At 49.5% G+C, this 18,144-nt stretch overlaps 1 protein-coding gene across 1 annotated transcript in view; it reads right to left on the bottom strand.

Moving 5' to 3' along the window:
- HK2 (hexokinase 2) overlaps positions 1 to 14,326 on the bottom strand; it is a 59,915-nt gene extending 45,589 nt beyond the window's left edge. The window contains exon 1 of the mRNA XM_024242557.3: positions 13,554 to 14,326. Within this exon, the coding sequence (XP_024098325.1) occupies positions 13,554 to 13,616 (63 nt within the window). The 5' untranslated portion in view covers positions 13,617 to 14,326. The remainder of the gene's footprint in view (positions 1 to 13,553) is intronic.
- Between the last annotated feature and the right edge of the window lie 3,818 nt (positions 14,327 to 18,144).

Below are 18,144 nucleotides of genomic sequence, written 5' to 3' on the forward strand. Positions count from 1 at the left end.
AAAGCTGCTGTGTCTTTCACTAATGCTTCCCTAGCCATTCAGTCCCCAGTAGGGTTTAGTGTCAGGAGAAAGTCTGGCTGCCCAGACACACTGTGCTATCTGTTATAGGCCTATGGGATGAAAACGACTGACTCAAAGAGAACTAACTATCCTTTTTGCCTTGACTGTCAGGAAGCTTGGAGCTCCGTCACATTTGTTTAACTTTAGAAACAGAGTCTTGCTCGGTTGCCCAGGCTGGAGTGCAATGACATAATCATGGTTCACTGCAGCCTCAAACTCCTAGGCTGCAGCCTTAAACTCCTGGGCTCATGATCCTTCCACTGCAGCCTCCCACGTAGCTAAGACTATAGGTATGCACCCTCGTACCCAGCTGATTTTTTTATTTTATTTTTTCTGTAGAGACAGAGTCTCACTGTGTTGTCCAGACTGGTCTCAAACTCCTGGCCTTAAGCAATCCTTCCATCTTGGCCTCCCAAAGTGCTGGGATTACAAGCATGAGCCACCACACCCGGCCTGTCAAGTTTTTCCGTAATCATCTCGCCAGTTTGATGACTCTTGTTCTAGAAATCTTTTTACTGAAAGCTGAACCAAATCACCAAATCCTTTTAGTAAGCAAGCAGAAAATACATAATACATGAATAAGCAAATGTTCATCACTTGTGTCTGCAGGGCACACCCTCCTGGTAGAGGGCTGAATTCAAGTGATCAAATAGGATAAGAAAGTTACTCCACAAGCATAGAAGCATCAAAGCAAAGGATGCAGGATGCCTGTGGCACAGCTGAACTTCGTCTCTCCAGTCTTGGGATATTTCTAATTGATTATCTAGAACCATCTCTCCAGGCGCCCTAGATGACCACAGCTAAAAATCCTACCTTTTCATTTCTAGACCCTAGAAGACCAACTGATTGAACTTCACCTTTCTTAACATGCATGTTCTTGTCCTGAAGATACAATCAGGTCATCTATATATTAGGTCAACACTCCTATTTGGCCCCTTTGACAGAAACTTAGAAAGGACCATACCTTCTGCAAGTCAGGGGCCTTATTATGACTACTTTCGTCTGCTTTTAATCAACCACAGTCAAAACAGGGTGGTGGGATGGGCACAGTGGCTCACACCAGTAATCCTAATACTTTGGGAGGCTGAGGAGGGAGGATCATTTGAAGCCAGGAGGTCAAGGCTGTAGTGAGCCATGATCACACTGCCGCACTCAGCCTGGGCAACAGTGCAAGACTCTGCCTCTTAAAAAAAAAACAAACAAACAAGCCAGAGTGGAGCAAGAGATAGTATACAGCAACCAGAATGCACCTACCTACCACCACATGCAACCACACAGGTGAATCTCAAAATACAGTAAAACACTGGGTGAAAAATGCCAGTCACAAAAGGCGTCTTTTATATCCTGTATGAGTCTATTTATATTAAGTACAAAAACAGACCTATGCTGTTAGTCAGGACGGTGATTACACTTGATGGTGGTGGTGGGTAGGAGAACATGGGGCTGGTTCAGGTAATGATCTGTTACTGGATCTGGATGGTGGTTACCTGCTGCTTTCAGTTTCCCATGTGCATTATACTTCAATTCAAAAGACGCTGGAAAAAAAAAACGCAGGTGGCACTGACTTGGCCCAAGTCTACCCACTATACACGGTCAAGGAGCCAAAGAAGATTAAAGAAGTCAAAAGAGGCCAAACAAAGAGAGATCCATCATTTAAATCTGGCCACACAAAGGCTTCCAGTGACTCTGTGTTGACACATGCTTGCAACTTAATTTCAAAAGAATTTCATATTTTTGCATTATTTCTTTGCCAGTGTTTTACCACAAATCTCTGACAAGGAAACCAAGGCTTGAAGAAGCCTCCCCAAATCACAGGCCTAGTCCCTGAAGGCCCGCAGCATCCAGTGACCAGCCGAGTGCCCTAACCTAGGGCACAGGTGTGCCCATCCTGGGAAAGCCAAGCAACTGCTGTCAGTAACCTCATTAATAATAATGCCCTCACAGACTCCTCCTGGGAAGTCTGAGGCTGTACAAAGAGCAGCAAGTTTATTCTACAAAGTTGCCAGGGCAGGGCCAGATGTTTCTGATAAAAGAAAAAAAAGATGAGCCGGGGGGAAGACATACAGCAGAACATGGATTCTGTAAGTCTCCTGTCCTCTGAAAGCCCACGGACTGAAACTGACAGATCTCCTATGCCACTTCTTCAGACAGGACAAGGAACTTGTCCTTGCCAGGGCAGCCATGCCACCTCAGGCCAATGCCAGCTCTGACACACTGCAGACTCACAAACCCAAGGCGGCGGGTAAGCGCAGAGCTGACCAGGGAGGCATACGGGCCACTCCTCCAAGATCCTGTTGCAGCGTTGTGAGTCACAGGGCTTCCTGTTCTTCCAGTTCTCACTCTCAGCTGCATCAAGTTACAGCCAGATAGACCTTAGGCAGCAGCACCTGTCCAGGGTCCAGGAGATGGGCATTTGGGACACCCGGCCCGGGGTCCTCCTGTCCTCAGACATTCTGTTCTGACTGCGGAGCAGCAGAGCAAAGGGGGATTATGTCCCAGATGCACGTGACCCTGGCACAGTTCACCTGCCAACAGATATTGACTGAGTGCCAAGTTGAATGTGCCAGGGCTGGGCACTGAGGATACTGGGATAAAGGAGAAACCAGCCTCTGCCAGGAAGGGGCTCAGTCTATTGGCAGAAGACAGATACATTAACAAGTAATTACAAACTGACGGGAAGGGCAGAACAGTGGGCAGTTTCTTTTACATTAATAAAATATGGATTTACAATCACTTAAATCACATACATCAATGTGAATCTGAGGAGTGTTTGTCTTGAAATGGTTAGAAATGCATATGTGTTGGCCTCACTGCCCAGAATGTCCCCTCCCCTTGTCTAACAAACTCCCACTGACCCTCCACAGCCCAGCACAAATGGCCTCTTTGCAGTCATAGCAGCAGCTATCTCAATACTAGGATATAATAGGTGCTCAAGAAACCTTTGTTATAGTTATACACAAGGGGCTATGGGAACACCAAAGAGAAAATTTGGACAAGTAACTTGGTGAAGGGGAAGAGCTGGCTACTCCCAACTGACCAGGTGCTCTGTGTCGGACCTTGCTCTTCAGGCCGGTGCCCACACTGCATGGGATCCCCGCAGCAGCACGGTTTCCTCCCAGTCTACCTGTCTGCCCTGCCTAGGATGCTAGGTCCCTAGAAGTCAGACTCTGCCTACCCCTCGACAGCCCCAGGCCAGGGACCAGAATCTGCCTCTGAGCCTCTTGCCCCACAGTGGCATCTGAACTCACCACTCCTGTCTGCTGCCAGCGGTCCACTTGGTGGATCAAATACCTCTGGGTCTGTCCCAGTCTGCCCCATCCACCCCAAGATCATACCCACCACAGGCAAGGTACCCACACTTCCCTGCTTACCCAAGACAATCTCAGTTTACACCTGTGCTCATGGCATAACTACTGATAGTGCTTTCTTCCATTCTCAAAAGCGGCACAGTTTGGACAATTAGGGCATCCCCCTAGATACAGCTAAGTAAATCCTGCCTTTGATCTTGGGAAACTGACACTTAAAATGATAAGAGTTCATGCTGCACAAACGGTGTTTTAAAAAAACATTATGGGGATCAAGAAACTGGGTTCCAGGTCTGGGGCTTATCTTATGTGAGCTTGGGCTGGTCCCTTAGTACACAACATCTGGTTTCCTTAACTGTAAAATGAAGGGTTTGTTTAGACTACATGGTCCCAAAGTTCCCTTCCCAGCTGACACCTGACTCATAACCCCATGAAACTGAAACATAAGTGAAACTGAAACATAGTTGTCCCAGCAGCTTTGTGCTGAGGGTTAAGGGCACTGGCTCTGGAGTCACATTGCCTGGGTCTGGATTCTGGCTTGCCCTGGGGCAAGGTACTATCCTATTCTGTGCCTGGTCTCTTCATTTGAATAATAGATAATAACAGGACCTACCTGGAGGGCAGCTTGAGGGTGGCCTGAGTTACTACACATAGAGCTGATGGGAAGAGGCTACAGGACTTCGTGGAGGGGACTGAGACAGAAAAGTTTGGGAGGAAACAGGAAGCAGGAAGAGGAAGTCCCTCAAATGGGTAAGAAGGAAAAGTGGCAGCTTCGAATAACCTCATTTAACCCTAATTAAAGCTGTCAGATGGTTCATCTGGCTTTATTCCTTCAGACAATATGGAGATGCCAGAAGGAAGGGATTGGGAAAAAGGCCTTTTAAGAACATGGACCACCTCCAAGCATCCAGGGCAGAAATGGTGGTAAGGCAGGAAGGCTGAGTGGGAGGGAGGTGGGTGGGCCCCAAGGGCTTCCAGAGCCAGTTTCTCAGAGCCTGACTCACTCTCCTGGTTAACGCTGAGATAAGATTTAACCAAGGCGGGAAAGAATGTCCAGGAAATGCTTAGAGATCCATCTGCAAACAAAATGAGTGACCACCCTAAAAGAGGGCAGCATTTTAGGGGAAATGAGATTCTCTGTTCACAGGAACAGGGCCAAGACTCCTGACTCCTGACGTGGATAAGGCAATGGCTGTTCAAGAGGTGGGATGGAGGGTATGGGTTCCACAGGCAGAATCCCCCTGGGCTTCGTGAAGAACCCAGGGCACCCCGGGCTCAGCAGGAGGAAACACACTCAACAGCCCAGGGTCTGTATATGAGGGGCAAAGAGCTGTCTGCCAAAGCCCAGGATGCCCAGGGAACCTCACCCAATCTGCCGAAAGAATGTGAGAATGGCCATTCCCTTCTGTGAAATTCCAGGGGTCAGTGGGGCCAAACCTATCATGGCGGGTCCTATGACTCTTCAGCACAGGGCACTGCAAAGGATTTCCCCTGTGGAAAGCCAGGGTCTGGGAGAGCTGTGAGGATGAGTGAGCAAGTATTTAACTGACAAACTCCACAGCAGAAGAATATGAAATCCCAAGTAAGCAGCCTCCACAATGCCCTCTGAAGCCTCTGCTCTTCTCTGGGTTAGTTATCGGGGAGAGAGAGGTTAGGCTTCTCCAGGGAAAAGGAGCTGGAACTAACCCTGTGATCATTCAGCACAGCTGTGTCTCCTGCGGCATCACAAGGATGCTTCAACCTGAAGTGCACTAATGTCCCAGGCATCCCAGAGACCTCGAATGGAGGAGCCACCTCTGTAGACGACCAGAAGAAAAGCAACTTAGAGGAAGAGCTTAAGGATGGATCTCCTACGCCCAGGAAAGAGAAGGTTTTAGAAGCAGGGTGGACGCATCCTTCTTCCCTGGCTTCAGGAACTTTCCATCCTTCTGACTTCTGTGTCCTCTGATTCAATCCAATGTCACACAGAGACACAAATGGACCTGAAACCACTTACTCTAAAAGAAGCTCTTGGGAATTATCCAGGGTAAAGCAGGGCCTCTTTTTGCTCCTGTCCAGGCGGACGGTGCAGTGGGACATCTAAGACTGTGTCTCTCCCTATGTACAGATGCTCCGACTTACAATGAGGTTATGTCCCGATTAGTAAGTCAAAAATGCATTTCATACACCTAACCTACCATTGAACACAAAGACTATTTTACAATAAAGTGTTGAATATCTCATGTAATTTATTGAATACTGTACTGAAAGTACAAAACATAATGGTTATATGAATACTAAAAGTACAGGTTCTACTGAATGCGTATCACTTTTGCGCCATTGTGAAGTCAAAAAAAATCATTAAGTTGAACCGCTGTTAAGTACCAATACTTAATAATACGTAAAGCATTGACTATATGTCAGGCACAGATCTCAGAGCTTCACACCTGTTAACCCTTTTCTCTTTCATTCTGACAACTACTCAATTAAAGTGTTATCAAAACAATCTTTGCATTTTATAGGGAAAAGAAACTGAGGCCTAGACAGGTAGAATAACTGACCCAAGCTCACACTGCGCGTTATGCAGAAAGCCAGAGTTCAACCCCAGGGAGCCTGACTCCAGCTCATCAAACAGCCTCTCCCAGTAACTGTCAGGCTGTCCCTCAGTGGATGTCACTGGCCTATCTCCTCTGCTCCCCAGCTCAAGTGCCTTCTGAGCTCGCATTACACCAGCTCACATGCCTGCCTTGTTGGGAAGCCTGGCTCATGCCCAGCCTCCATGGAAACTACAGCAGCACCAGGGTGAGCATCTTCCAAGGGCAACTGAGTAAACTTCTCTTGCTGGCTTTCTGGAGCACTTGTATTGCCCACATTTCTCTGGTTGAGAATACAGAAACAGCAACTAGCTCCCGTGCCCTGGAAACCTGCCCCCCAGCAAGGGACTGTGGGCATCTGCAGACTGCTGTGAACTGTAGACCTCATCTTTAGTTCATCTTTTGTAGAAGCCCATTTCCCACTATGACGGTCCCATGACATGGCACACTGTTGAGAACTCAGGGCTCTGATCCCAACTAGGGCTACTAACTTGCTGTATGACCATCAGCAATACACCTGAAAACTGAAGGGGATGGGGGGGAAGGACCATGTTCTTCTAAAGCAGTTTCTCAAACTTGACACTGTAGACATTTTGGGCCAGGTAATTTTTTGTTGTGGGGAGCTATCTTATCCATGGTGGAATACTCAGCAACATTCCTAGCCTCTGCTTACTAGATATCAGTAACACACACTCGCCCAAACCTGCCTCTGCTTACTAGATGTCAGTAACACACACTCACCCAAACCTTTGTGACAACCAAAAATGTCTCCAGACATTGCCAAAGTCCACTGGGGGGCAAAATCACTCCTAGTTGAAAACTACTGCTCTAAATGAAGAATTTTTAAAAGATAGGCTTTGTCTCTGGAAATTTGAGTAAGGTGGAAATTCTTGCTCTTTATGATAGGCTGGGATAGCCCCTCACAAAAAAACGTATCTGTCCCGAAATGTCAATAGCACCAAGGCTGAGAAAACTGCTTCAAAGATAAGCAGAAAGAGCCACTCCAGCACAAGGAAGCATGGTGCGTGATCCACAGAGTGTGATATGAAGACGTGTCCAGTGAGCTGTGGGATTTAATTTGCCACATCCCAACCCCGACAGCTTTTTTTTTTTTTGAGACGGAGTCTCGCTCTGTCACCCAGGCTGGAGTGCAGTGGCGCCATCTCGGCTCACTGCAAGCTCCACCTCCCGGGTTCAACTGATTTTCCTGCCTCAGCCTCCCAAGTAGCTGGGACTACAGGCGCCTGCCACCACGCCCGGCTAATTTTTTTTTTGTATTTTTAGTAGAGACGGGGTTTCACCGTGTTAGCCAGGATGGTCTCGATCTCCTGACCTCGTGATCCGTCCACCTCGGCCTCCCAAAGTGCTGGGATTACAGGCGTGAGCCACCGCGCCCGGCGTAACCCCACAGCTTTGAAAAGGCAAAGACAGACTAGGTACAGTGTTGGAAAACAAACCAAACCTGCTGACTTCAAAGCTCAACGATGATAATGAGGAACGTCTTATCAAGATTTGGTCTTTTCAACTGGAAGTATCTGAACAAAGGAAGCCAGTTTTCTGGGGCTGCAAGTTCTTTCAGTTCATCAGATCTCCTTACTCCCACTGCCAACTGTGGTTTGTGTTGCTCTGATTCCCCCCCTTGGAAAAGGACCTCCAATTTCCCCAAACTCCCCAGAGTACTGGAAAACTTCAACTTTGAAAAGTGATGTTTAAAAAAAAAAAAAAAAAATGCCTGGCGCAGTGGCTCACGCCAAAGTAATCCCAATACTTTGGGAGGCCTAGGCAGGCGGATCACGAGGTCAGGAGATCGAGACCATCCTGGCTAACACAGTGAAAAACCCCATCTCTACTAAAAATATAAAAAAATTAACCGGACGTGGTGGCGGGCGCCTGTAGTCCCAGCTACTCGGGAGGCTGAGGCAGGCGAATGGCAGGAACCCAGGAGGCTGAGGTTGCAGTGAGCTGAGATCACGCCACTACACTCCAGCCTGGGCGACTCCATCTCAAAAAAAAAAAAAAGGCCAGGCGCAGTGGCTCACACCTGTAATCCCAGCACTTTGGGAGGCCAAGGTGGGCAGATCACGAGGTCAAGAGATCGAGACCATCCTGGTCAACATGGTGAAACCCCGTCTCTACTAAAAATACAAAAATTAGCTGGGCATGGTGGTGCGCACCTGTAGTCCCAGCTACTCGGGAGACTGAGGTAGGAGAATCACTTGAACCCAGGAGGTGGAGGTTGCAGTGAGCCAAGATTGTGCCACTGCACTCCAGCCTGGTGACAGAGCGAAACTCTGTCTCACAAAAAAAAAAAAAAATTTGGCTTTGGCTGAGCTCAGGGGAGTTAATTCATTCAAAGGTAGAGGAAAAAGTGCTTTTTAGCTCTCTCTGAAATGTAAGTTTGGCAATATAAAACAAATGGATGGTTAACAAAAGCTACAAAGTATTCCTACTACTATCAGTTGTCTTCTGAGCAGAGAAAGGGACAGAGTTAGGTTACCAAGATGTTACAAATTGAACAAATGGAGTGACTTGTACCTGTCAATGTCAGTTTGCCCAATCAAAATTAACATAGACAAAAATAATATTATTAAGGTTTCAATCAGCAATTACTCTTGATACTCTAATCCCATACGTGCAGACTACTGGCACACAGTAGGTGTCCAAAATGTGCCAAGGTTCCTTGAGGCCTCTAACTCCAGCCCCACCCATGGTAATTCACTCTTTTGACTTAGTGGCCATATCTCTCTAGACAACTGAAAAGTGTCTGGGTTTCTGTCTCCCACATCACACTCAGAGGGCCGTTCTTAAAAAAACATTAAAATTCTTGGCTTTCTTGACTCTTGGGGTCTCTGTTCAATCTTTTTGCTTCCAAGATATTCCTCTCAAGCCCAGCATTGAAGGTCACCCCTTGCTCATACAACAAGGAATCTACATGAGCCATGTCTATTACAGGATTCCAGTGCAAATGTCACCAGTCTATGCATATTAAAACAATTTGGTCAATGGTCAGAGGAAGGAGTATATACTTCATTTTATCTCTATGGTTAACCCTGATTCTCCATTCTTAAGAGACAAAATCTTGCATCTTATATACTAACTTATCTCAATCAATAGAAAGAATCGGGCACGGTAGCTCACGCCTGTAATCCCACCACTTTGGGAGGCGGAGGCAGGCGGATCACGAGGTCAGGAGATTGAGACCATCCTGGATAACACAGTGAAACCCCGTCTCTACTAAAAATACAAAAAAATAGCCGGGCGTGGTGGCAGGCGCCTGTAGTCCCAGCTACTTGAGAGGTTGAGGCAGGAGAATGGCGTGAACCCGGGAGGCGGAGTTTGCAGTGAGCTGAGATTGCACCACTGCACTCCAGCCTGGGCGACAGAGCGAGACTCCATCTCAAAAAAAAAAAAAAAAAATAGAATCTTCTGTCTCTCCACAGGCAGGACACACAAGTCTTGATTGCTGAAGGACAGGAAACTCTCCTCCCTTTCTCTCTCCCTCCTCAGGACCGGCTTCAGGTCATGCTTTGGCCTCAGGTCATGCTTTGGATCAAGAGATAATTGCGAACTGCCCCTCCCTCTAAGTGTCCACCCATATACCATCCCTTTAGCCTAAGACTAGCTGCCCCTGCCCAGCTCCTCCACTTCCTGCAGCCCTGGTTTAGCTTCTTTCTCCAGAAAGTTCTCCTCCTTTACTCTTGTACTCACTGAGCACCTCACCAGTGGCCAGGAACTGCAGCGACAAACCTAACAGCCAAGATTCTCCCTGCCCTGAGGAAGGAACCCAAACTGAAAACCATCAACTCTAACAGATGGTGGAATGAAACAAATGTCATGCAAGGTTCAAACACACTAATGTTGGCACACAGGAAGGGGAGAAGGAAGCAGAAAGAAAATTAAGAGAGTAAACCGTATTTGAGCTGGAAGGGGTTAAATGGAAAGAAGCCAAGCAGAGTTCAGGGCCACAAAAATGGCAAGGGCAGGCCGGGCGCGGTGGCTCACGCCTGTAATCCCAACACTACGGGAGGCTGAGGCAGGCGGATCACAAGGTCAGGAAATCGAGACCATCCTGGCCAACATGGTGAAACCCTGTCTCTACTAAAAATACAAAAAATAGCTGGGCATGGTGGCGCATGCCTGTAGTCCCAACTACTCAGGAGGCTAAGGCAGGAGAATCGCTTGAACCTGGGAGGCAGAGGTTGCACTAAGCCGAGATAGCGCCACTGCACTCCAGCCTGGTGACAGAGTGAGACTGTGTCTCAAAAAAAAAAGGCAAGGGCAAAAGGACCTAGTGTGAACAGGCAGGACAGAGGAGTGAAAGGATGGAGAGGAAGATGAGGCTACGCTGGGGGGTAGAAGTGGGAGGCAATTAAGAGGTGTAGACAGCTCCTGAAATGATCCAGTCTGGCTCCAGAAAGAGTTTTAGGGACACCCTTAGCAGGCCTCCAAAGTAACCCCGAGACCAGTTGACAAAGTTAGAGAGTTGATGAAAATGAATCCAGGACTCTCAGCTGGAATAGACAAAGGGTACTGGTGCCACTGATCAAACCAACAGAAGAGCTAGTTCCATCTGTGGTCATGATGGGTGGGGGTGCTACCAGCAGCCAGGAGTGGGCACAGGCCCGGGCCAGGAGCCCGCTCACGTTCCCCAGAGACAGGCGAGTACGTGCTCAAGAGTGTGGTGCTCTAAAGCCAAATGAATGGCTTCGATTCCCAGCTCGTACAGAAAAGCTGGTGACCTTGGGCAAGTTACCCCTGGGCCTCAGTTAAACAGGGATGCTAATAACAATCAGTCTTCACCTCATGGGACTGATTTGAATGTTAATAAGCTGACATACCTAAAGAGCTTAGAACAGTGCCAGGTACACAGTAGGTGCTCTGCAGTCGCTCCTGAGTTCCAAAGTGTCAATTGGCAAAAGTGAGGAAATAACCCTTATTCTCATCTCTAATGCCCCAAAACACTGAGCTTGTCCATCAGGAGATGACAAGTGACCTCGTTGGGCAGGTGAACCCAAGCCTTCCATGTCCTCAGACTACAACCCAGAATATGTAAGATTATCTTATCACAGGGGGATTTCAGAAGGGTCCAAATCAAAAGGTCTTTTCAAAAGACTCTAAAGTTATACGAAATTTTCATTCTTCTCTCTTAATTCTTCTTTCCAATGGCAGCTCAGAAAGATGGTTGCAAGATACTCTGAGTCTTTCTCTGCTTTCTATGTAACTGCCACTGGAATCAAACAGCTTCGCTCACCTAAGCTGGTAGTCAAATCCCAGGTTCTGACAACTACTGAGTTAAAGGCCTGATTCAATTCTGCCCCTATTGGTAGTTTAGAGGAAATACACCCAAAGGTCCTCAGGGACACTTCTCAAACTGACAGGTGGCTGCAAGGGTAGAGAAAAGAAGCCTACAGGAATGACAGTTGCACACTGCAGTGCCTAATCATCGCAACTCCATAAAGTGGACAAGCCTACTGTTATTACTGCATTTTACAAAAAAGAAACGGGCTGTCCAAAGAGGCTCAGGGTGCTATGGTTAATAAACCACAAGACAGGGATTACAACTCATTTCCAGATACCCTGGTTAATTCCCGTTCCACTCTGGGGGCAGAGAGATGACCCCCATTCCAAGATTGAGAGTGGTATAACTCCAACGGGGTTCCAACCCTACTGCCCTCCTCTGGATTGAGGAAGAGTAAATTTATGCAAGGATTCAAATGTCCTGGGGTAATACCCAAAAGAGAAGAACTCCCTGAGATTAATGATGCTCCACTGTGTATTTTAGGACTTGCCAAGAGATGATAGCCTTCCCCAAGAGTTCTTAGAAATTGAGAAGTTACCAAGATCCTGCCAGCTCAAATCAAAGGCACGTTTTTAAGTAAACTGAATCAAGGTGCAGAGCCACATCTCAGGAATTAGAGAATAACAGCCATTTACAAACAGTAAAACCCAAGTAAATCAACCGCCTCTGCTCGCTCCTCCAGACTTGAGGCTGGGTAACTCCTGCTTTTCTTGGAGGTTCACGCGCCATCACTACATTAATATGCCTCCTATGCCCTCGGGACCGCCAGAATGGGAATATAAGCAGGTTGTCGCACAGAACGGTAATGGCAAGACATTTTCCCAAAAACGTGTTCCCATCAGATATTGAAATCCCAAGTATGTAATTGAGCAACGCTCCGTTGCCTCACAGCTCTAAAACAACCTCCCTCCCTCTAATCCCTTCCCAACTTGTCCCCTACCTCAAATCGTAGCCCAGGCCCGGGCCAGGAGCCAATCCCCTAATCCCGGGCATTTCAGAAACTTAATTCTGAGCGCGCCCCTGGCCCTGCCCGGCCCCATCCCCACCCCCATACCCCGAGGCGGGGAATGAGAGATTCCCGGCTTGGCCTGAGGCTCTTTCTTATGTAAATGACCCGGCCGCGGTGAGCGCTCAGCCGTAGGGAGCCGCGGAGCGAGGTGGGAACAGACAGGTCGAGGCTTAAGGAAAAAAAAGCTCGTTTTGGGAAGGACATAAATCTCAAGAATCTCAAGTAGACCGGGCGCGGTGGCTCACGCCTGTAATCCCAGCACTTTGGGAGGCCAAGACGGGTGGATCACGAGGTCAGGAGATCGGGACCATTCTGGCTAACACGGTGAAACCTCGTCTCTACTAAAAATACAGAAAGTAACCGGGCGTGGTGGCGGGCGCCTGTAGTCCCAGCTACTCGGGAGGCTGAGGCAGGAGAATGGCGTGAACCCAGGAGGCAGCGCTTGCAGTGAGCCAAGATCGTGCCACTGCACTCCAGCCTGGGGGACAGCAAGACTCCGTCAAAAAAAAAAAAAAAAAGAATCTCAAGTAATCCAGGAACGCGGCGCGTTGGCCCTCTCCGAGTAACTTTTGGGGCAAATCAGAAAGTAACAACCAAAGTCCTCCCCTTACTCGGAGGCAGGCCCTGAGGACACCAGGCTGGGCGGTCTCGAGGCTGATTTGGAAGGGCGGGGGTTAATGGGGGACGCCCCTCGCCAAGCCTCAGTTCCGGGCGCCACAGTTCCGGGGAGGGGGCGCGGCGGGCGGAGTTCCTCTGCCCCTTTCCTACTCCTTCCCGGGTCAGCTTTTCCTCGAGCCCACCCCCGCAGGGCCGCGGGGAAGGAGAAGGGAACCGCTCATCTCCTACACGCGGTCCGCGAGCACGGACGGCCCCCGGCGGCCCCACGCGGCAGCGGAGCAGCCTCCAGCAGCCACGATTCTCTCCACGTGCTCTCGCCGGAACTCGCGCTGCAGAAGGGGGCTCCCTCCCACGTGGGCGCAGCAATCCCGGACTACCTGCGGGGTGACCCGCCCCTCCAGTAACAGGGAAAAAGGGACTGGGGGAGAGAGCGTGAGCGCGTGCCGGAGCTCAGGAAAGGAGGGAGCCAGGCGGAGCGCGACCTCGGCTCCCCGCCCGCGCGCACTCGCCGGCTGTGCCTAGCGGACGTGGCTCCTGGCGCCCAGGAGTGTCCCGGCTGCCCAAACTTTTTCCGCGTCCCAGGCCCCAAGTAGGGAGGAAGCGGGTCCCCGCAGGGTCGAGGAAGAGACTGCTGGAGGCCAGGCCACTTTGCCAGAGCCCAGCCTGCCGCCCCGCCCGCGCTGACTTACCTTTTGCACTTGGTCATGGTTGAGCTCCGTGAAGAAGTAGGCAAGCAGATGCGAGGCAATCATCCTGCCGCGGCCCGACGGCGCAGAGTTGGGAAACCGAGGCGAGGACGCGAGCGGGGAGGCGGGCGGCGCGGTCCGACTGCTTTGTGCTGGGGCTCGGCTGCCGAGCCGGGAGCTGGGAGTCCGGACGGCGCACAAAGAAGGCTACCGGCTAGGGTGCGCCCGGCTGGCGGAGGGCGCGGGTCTCCAGAGACGTGATTTTGGCGTCACAACTGCTAGAAGGCGTCTCAGTTCTCTCCTGGCGACGTGTCCGGTTGTCCCACGTCAAGGCGCTAACTTCGGCCACAGGATCACTGAGGCTCAACTTGAGAAGAATCTCAGCCCGGCTCCACTCGGGCAATGGGACCTCTCCGATTCACAGGCGCGTGGCTCCGGCCCGCGGATTTTCTTAGCTGGGTGACACGCTGTTGCCAGCGGCAGCCCGGGACTCCTGCGCCGGAGTTTCATGCAACAATGTGGCTTATTGAGGGGCTGCCGGCCCGCGGGCCTCCGGATCAGTGACGTGCGCACGCCCATTGGCTGCGCGGGGAGGGTGTGTGCGCCCGCGGGCCGCCCGCCGCCGCGGCGCAGCCAATCATCGCTCACGGCTCGCGGGCGCGGCCGCTCAGACACCGGAGCCGGCAGCCTGGGGAGGCGCGCCGGGGGCGGGGGGCGGGGGAGGGGCGGGGCGCCTGAGATGGGACGTGTGGTCCGTGGCTAAAGGCTGGGACGGAAAGGCGCATGAGCCACCGCCGCGTCAGGCTCGGCTATGGGTGGGGGGAGCGTGATCGCAGACCCGGGGTGTGGGGCAACTGGAAAAACGGGCCACTGGACCAGCACACGCCCTGTGCGGAGAGACACTGTCTGGCATGTCGGGATCATGTGAGGGGCTCCCACTGCCCAGTCACACGTCTAAAGCATCCTAGTTCTTACCTATCGTAGCACGGCCGGCAAGTGAGCCGCCTTAGCTGCTGATTGTACTAGAGCAGGCAATACAAGAGTTGGCCCATCCTTCACACCACTGATAGGATGTGAGTTTTACGGATGAGGAAATTGAGGCAAGGCCAGGGCTTACACCTGTAATCCCAGCACTTTGGGAGTCCAAGGTTGGAGGGTTGCTTGAGACTAGGAGTTCATGACCAGCCTGGGCGACATAGTGAGACCCCCATCTTCCCAAATAAAAATAAATAAATCAGCTGGACACGGTGGCGTGTGCCTGTAGTCCCTGCTGCTCAGAAGGCTAAGGTGGAAGGATAGCTTGAGCCCAGGAGTTCGAGGCTGCAGTGAGCTATGATCATACCACTGTACCCCAACCTAGGTGACAGAGGGAGACCCTGTCTCAAAAAAAAGAGACTTGCACGAGGTCCCATAGCTAATAAGTGGCAGATAGGGAAGAGAACACCTGTCCCTCTACTTTAAGGCCCTATTCACTTGCCCCATTATCCCATGCTGCATCTCTAAGAGCCAGAGAAGTAGGAGGTAGAAAAAGAGCATCTCTGCAGCTCTGGGACTGATGATGTGAATGAACTGGGTAGATCTTAAGTGTGTAACTGGATGATCTTGGACATGGGATGGGGTGGGTGAGGGAGCTTACCAATGCTGAGAGGAGTGGAAGCCCCAACCCCGGCTAATGCTAGACACCAGACTCCAAATTTAAACACACAGTGGAAACTGGCAAGAATGAAATACTGACTTCAATACTGATTTCAAGAGACATGACATTAGCACTGGTGGAGAATGGCAAGCCTAAGGTTGGAAAAGGTTCAGGGAAGGAAGATGAAGGTCTGCCATGTTCTACTGAGGAGTTTTTCAAACAGTGGGGTGCTGTCTGCAATGTGTACAGGCTTAAAATTATTATATAAGTAATCAATACTCATTGTTGAAAAATAATATATGGATAAACAGGAAAAATAAACAAAAATCATGATCCATCCAGCCTCTCAGCAAAACTTCCTTTTTTTTTTTTTAAAGCAGGAACTTGATATGTTGCCCAGGCTGGTCTTGAACTCCTGGGCTCAAGCAGTCCTCCCACTTCAGCATCCCAAATAGCTGGGATTACACATGTGCTCAGCAAAACTTCCTGAGAACTATGTACCCTTCTAAATGCACGTCCTCAACCCTCCTTCCCTATACTCCAGACAGAATTGAGCTCAAACTGCTTTTGTCATAGTCATCATAATGACCTACATGTTGCCAAATCTTGCATTCTCTTCTCTTCCCTGCCCTTGTCTTACTCCTCCTCTCAGGGATGTTGAGGACAGTTAATCACATCCTCCATCTGGACACACCTTCCTCGCTCAGTAAGAGCACCAGTGCTCCACTCTGCTGGTTTCCGGCTAACCTCACTCCCCAGGCTTCTGAGTCCCTGTTTGCTCTATTGGTAAATGCTGGGGTATTCGGGGATGCCCTCCACCCTCTTCTCTGAACTAGTTACAGTTTCAAACTCCCTGAGGAGAAACTAACTTCCTAGCGCCATGACTGTTATATCATCTGCATGCTGATGACTCACCATAGTAAATCTACAGCGAGGACCTCTCCTGGAGTTGCAGGCTTATTTCTCCAGCTTGCCATTTGTCATCTCCACTGAAGTGATTAGCATATCACACTTAACATGTCCAAAGCTGAACTCAACTTTTTTTCCCAAATCTTTTTCTTTCCCAGTTGTCTCAGCAAATGGCATCGCCATCCACCCTAACTCATCTTCAATTCCTTCTTGCCACTCACCCTCACAGCCAGTCAATCCATCAGCAGGCAGTTAATTCCACCTATAAAACAGACCCTGCATCTGACCACTTCTCTCCATGCCCTTAGACACCTCCTGAGATCTTCCCACAGAACACTGCTTGGCATTCACACTGGCATGCTTTCCTCAAAAATGCAAACTCTTTCTCACCCAAGGGTCTTTGCTCTTCCTTTTCCTTCTATCTAGAATATTCTTCTCCAGGCCTGTCTCCAACTCATTCTTCCTCCTCATTGAGGTTCCACTCAGATACCTCCTCATGATGCAGGGCAGGCAGGCCCCAAAATTTGGACTTAGCCTGGGAAGATTCTTGGCTTCACCCAGTAAAGAATTCAAGGGATGCTGGGAGCGGTGGCTCACGCCTGTAATCCCAGCACTTTGGGAGGCCGAGGTGGACAGATCACGAGGTCAGGAGATCGAGACCATCCTAGCTAACACGGTGAAAACCCATCTCTACTAAAAAAAAGTACAAAAAATTAGGCGTGGTGGCGGGCTCCCGTAGTCCCAGCTACTCGGGAGGCTGAGGCAGGAGAATGGCGTGAACCCGGGAGGCGGAGGTTGCAGTGATCCGAGATCGCGCCACTGCACTCCAGCCTGGGCAACAGAAAGAGACTCCATCTCAAAAAAAAAAAAAGGAATTCAAGGGCAAGCAGGTGGCATTAGACAGCAGCTTATATTGAAGTGGCATCGTACATCAGGAGCAGAGGCACTGGTCTTTGCAGAGCAGGGCTACCCCATAGGCCATGTGCCCAGAGTAGCAGCTCAGAGGCAGTTCTGCACTCATATTTCTACCCACTTTTAGTTAACATGCAAATTAAGGGGCAGATTATACAGAAATTTCTAGAAAAAGGTTGGTAACGGGTTGTTGAGTCATTGCCATGGAAAGGGGCAGTGACTTCTAGGTGTTAAATCTGGAACTCTAATCTAGAGTCTGGTCCCGAGTCTTAGACCCCACCTCCAGAGTCAAGTCCCCACCTTCTGCCTCATCAGAAGGTTTTCTTTGACCAGTTTATCTCAAATAGTTCCCCAAGTCACTATCACTTGGCCCTAGTTTATTTCCTATTTATTTTCGCTATGTTCTTCCTCTCCTCAATAGATGATAAGCTAAAAGACGGCACGGTCTGTGTCTATGTCATTCCTTCATGTTTGCAATGCCTAAAATGGTGCCTGACGCATGGCAGACATGCAATAAACATTTATTGAATGAATTCATAGAAGAATCTTAGAGATGACTACTGTTCACATGTTGTGTAACAACACACACACACATAGAGTTTATAGTTTTATATACTACTTCCCAAATCTTTTCCCATTTCTCTGTCTACCCTAGATCATATGCCCAATATCTCTCACCTGACTGGAACAGTCTCATAACTGGGCTTCCCTCTTCAGATATAGACACACCATAAATATATAGACTTAGATAGTTAACAAAGATTCTTTGTTTGTTTGTTTGTTGTTTGTTTTTTGTTTTTTTTAGATGGGGTCTTGCTCTATCGCCCAGGCTGGGGTGCGGTGGCACAATCTCGGCTCACTGCCACCTCTGCCTCCTGGGTTCAAGCGATTCTCCTGCCTCAGCCTCCCAAGTAGCTGAAATTACAGGCACTCACCACCATGCCCAGCTAATTTTTATATTTTTAGTAGAGACAGGGTTTTGCCATGTTGGCCAGGCTGGTCTCAAACTCCTGACCTCAAGTGATCGCCCATCTCAGCTTCCCAAAGTGCTGGGATTATAGACATAAGCCACCACACCCGGCCCAAAGATTCTCAAAGCAGGAAATTATACAATCACGTTTGCTTTTTTAGGGCCAT

The sequence above is a fragment of the Pongo abelii genome, chromosome 12 (genome assembly GCF_028885655.2).
Source record: "Pongo abelii isolate AG06213 chromosome 12, NHGRI_mPonAbe1-v2.0_pri, whole genome shotgun sequence".
NCBI lineage: Eukaryota > Metazoa > Chordata > Mammalia > Primates > Hominidae > Pongo > Pongo abelii.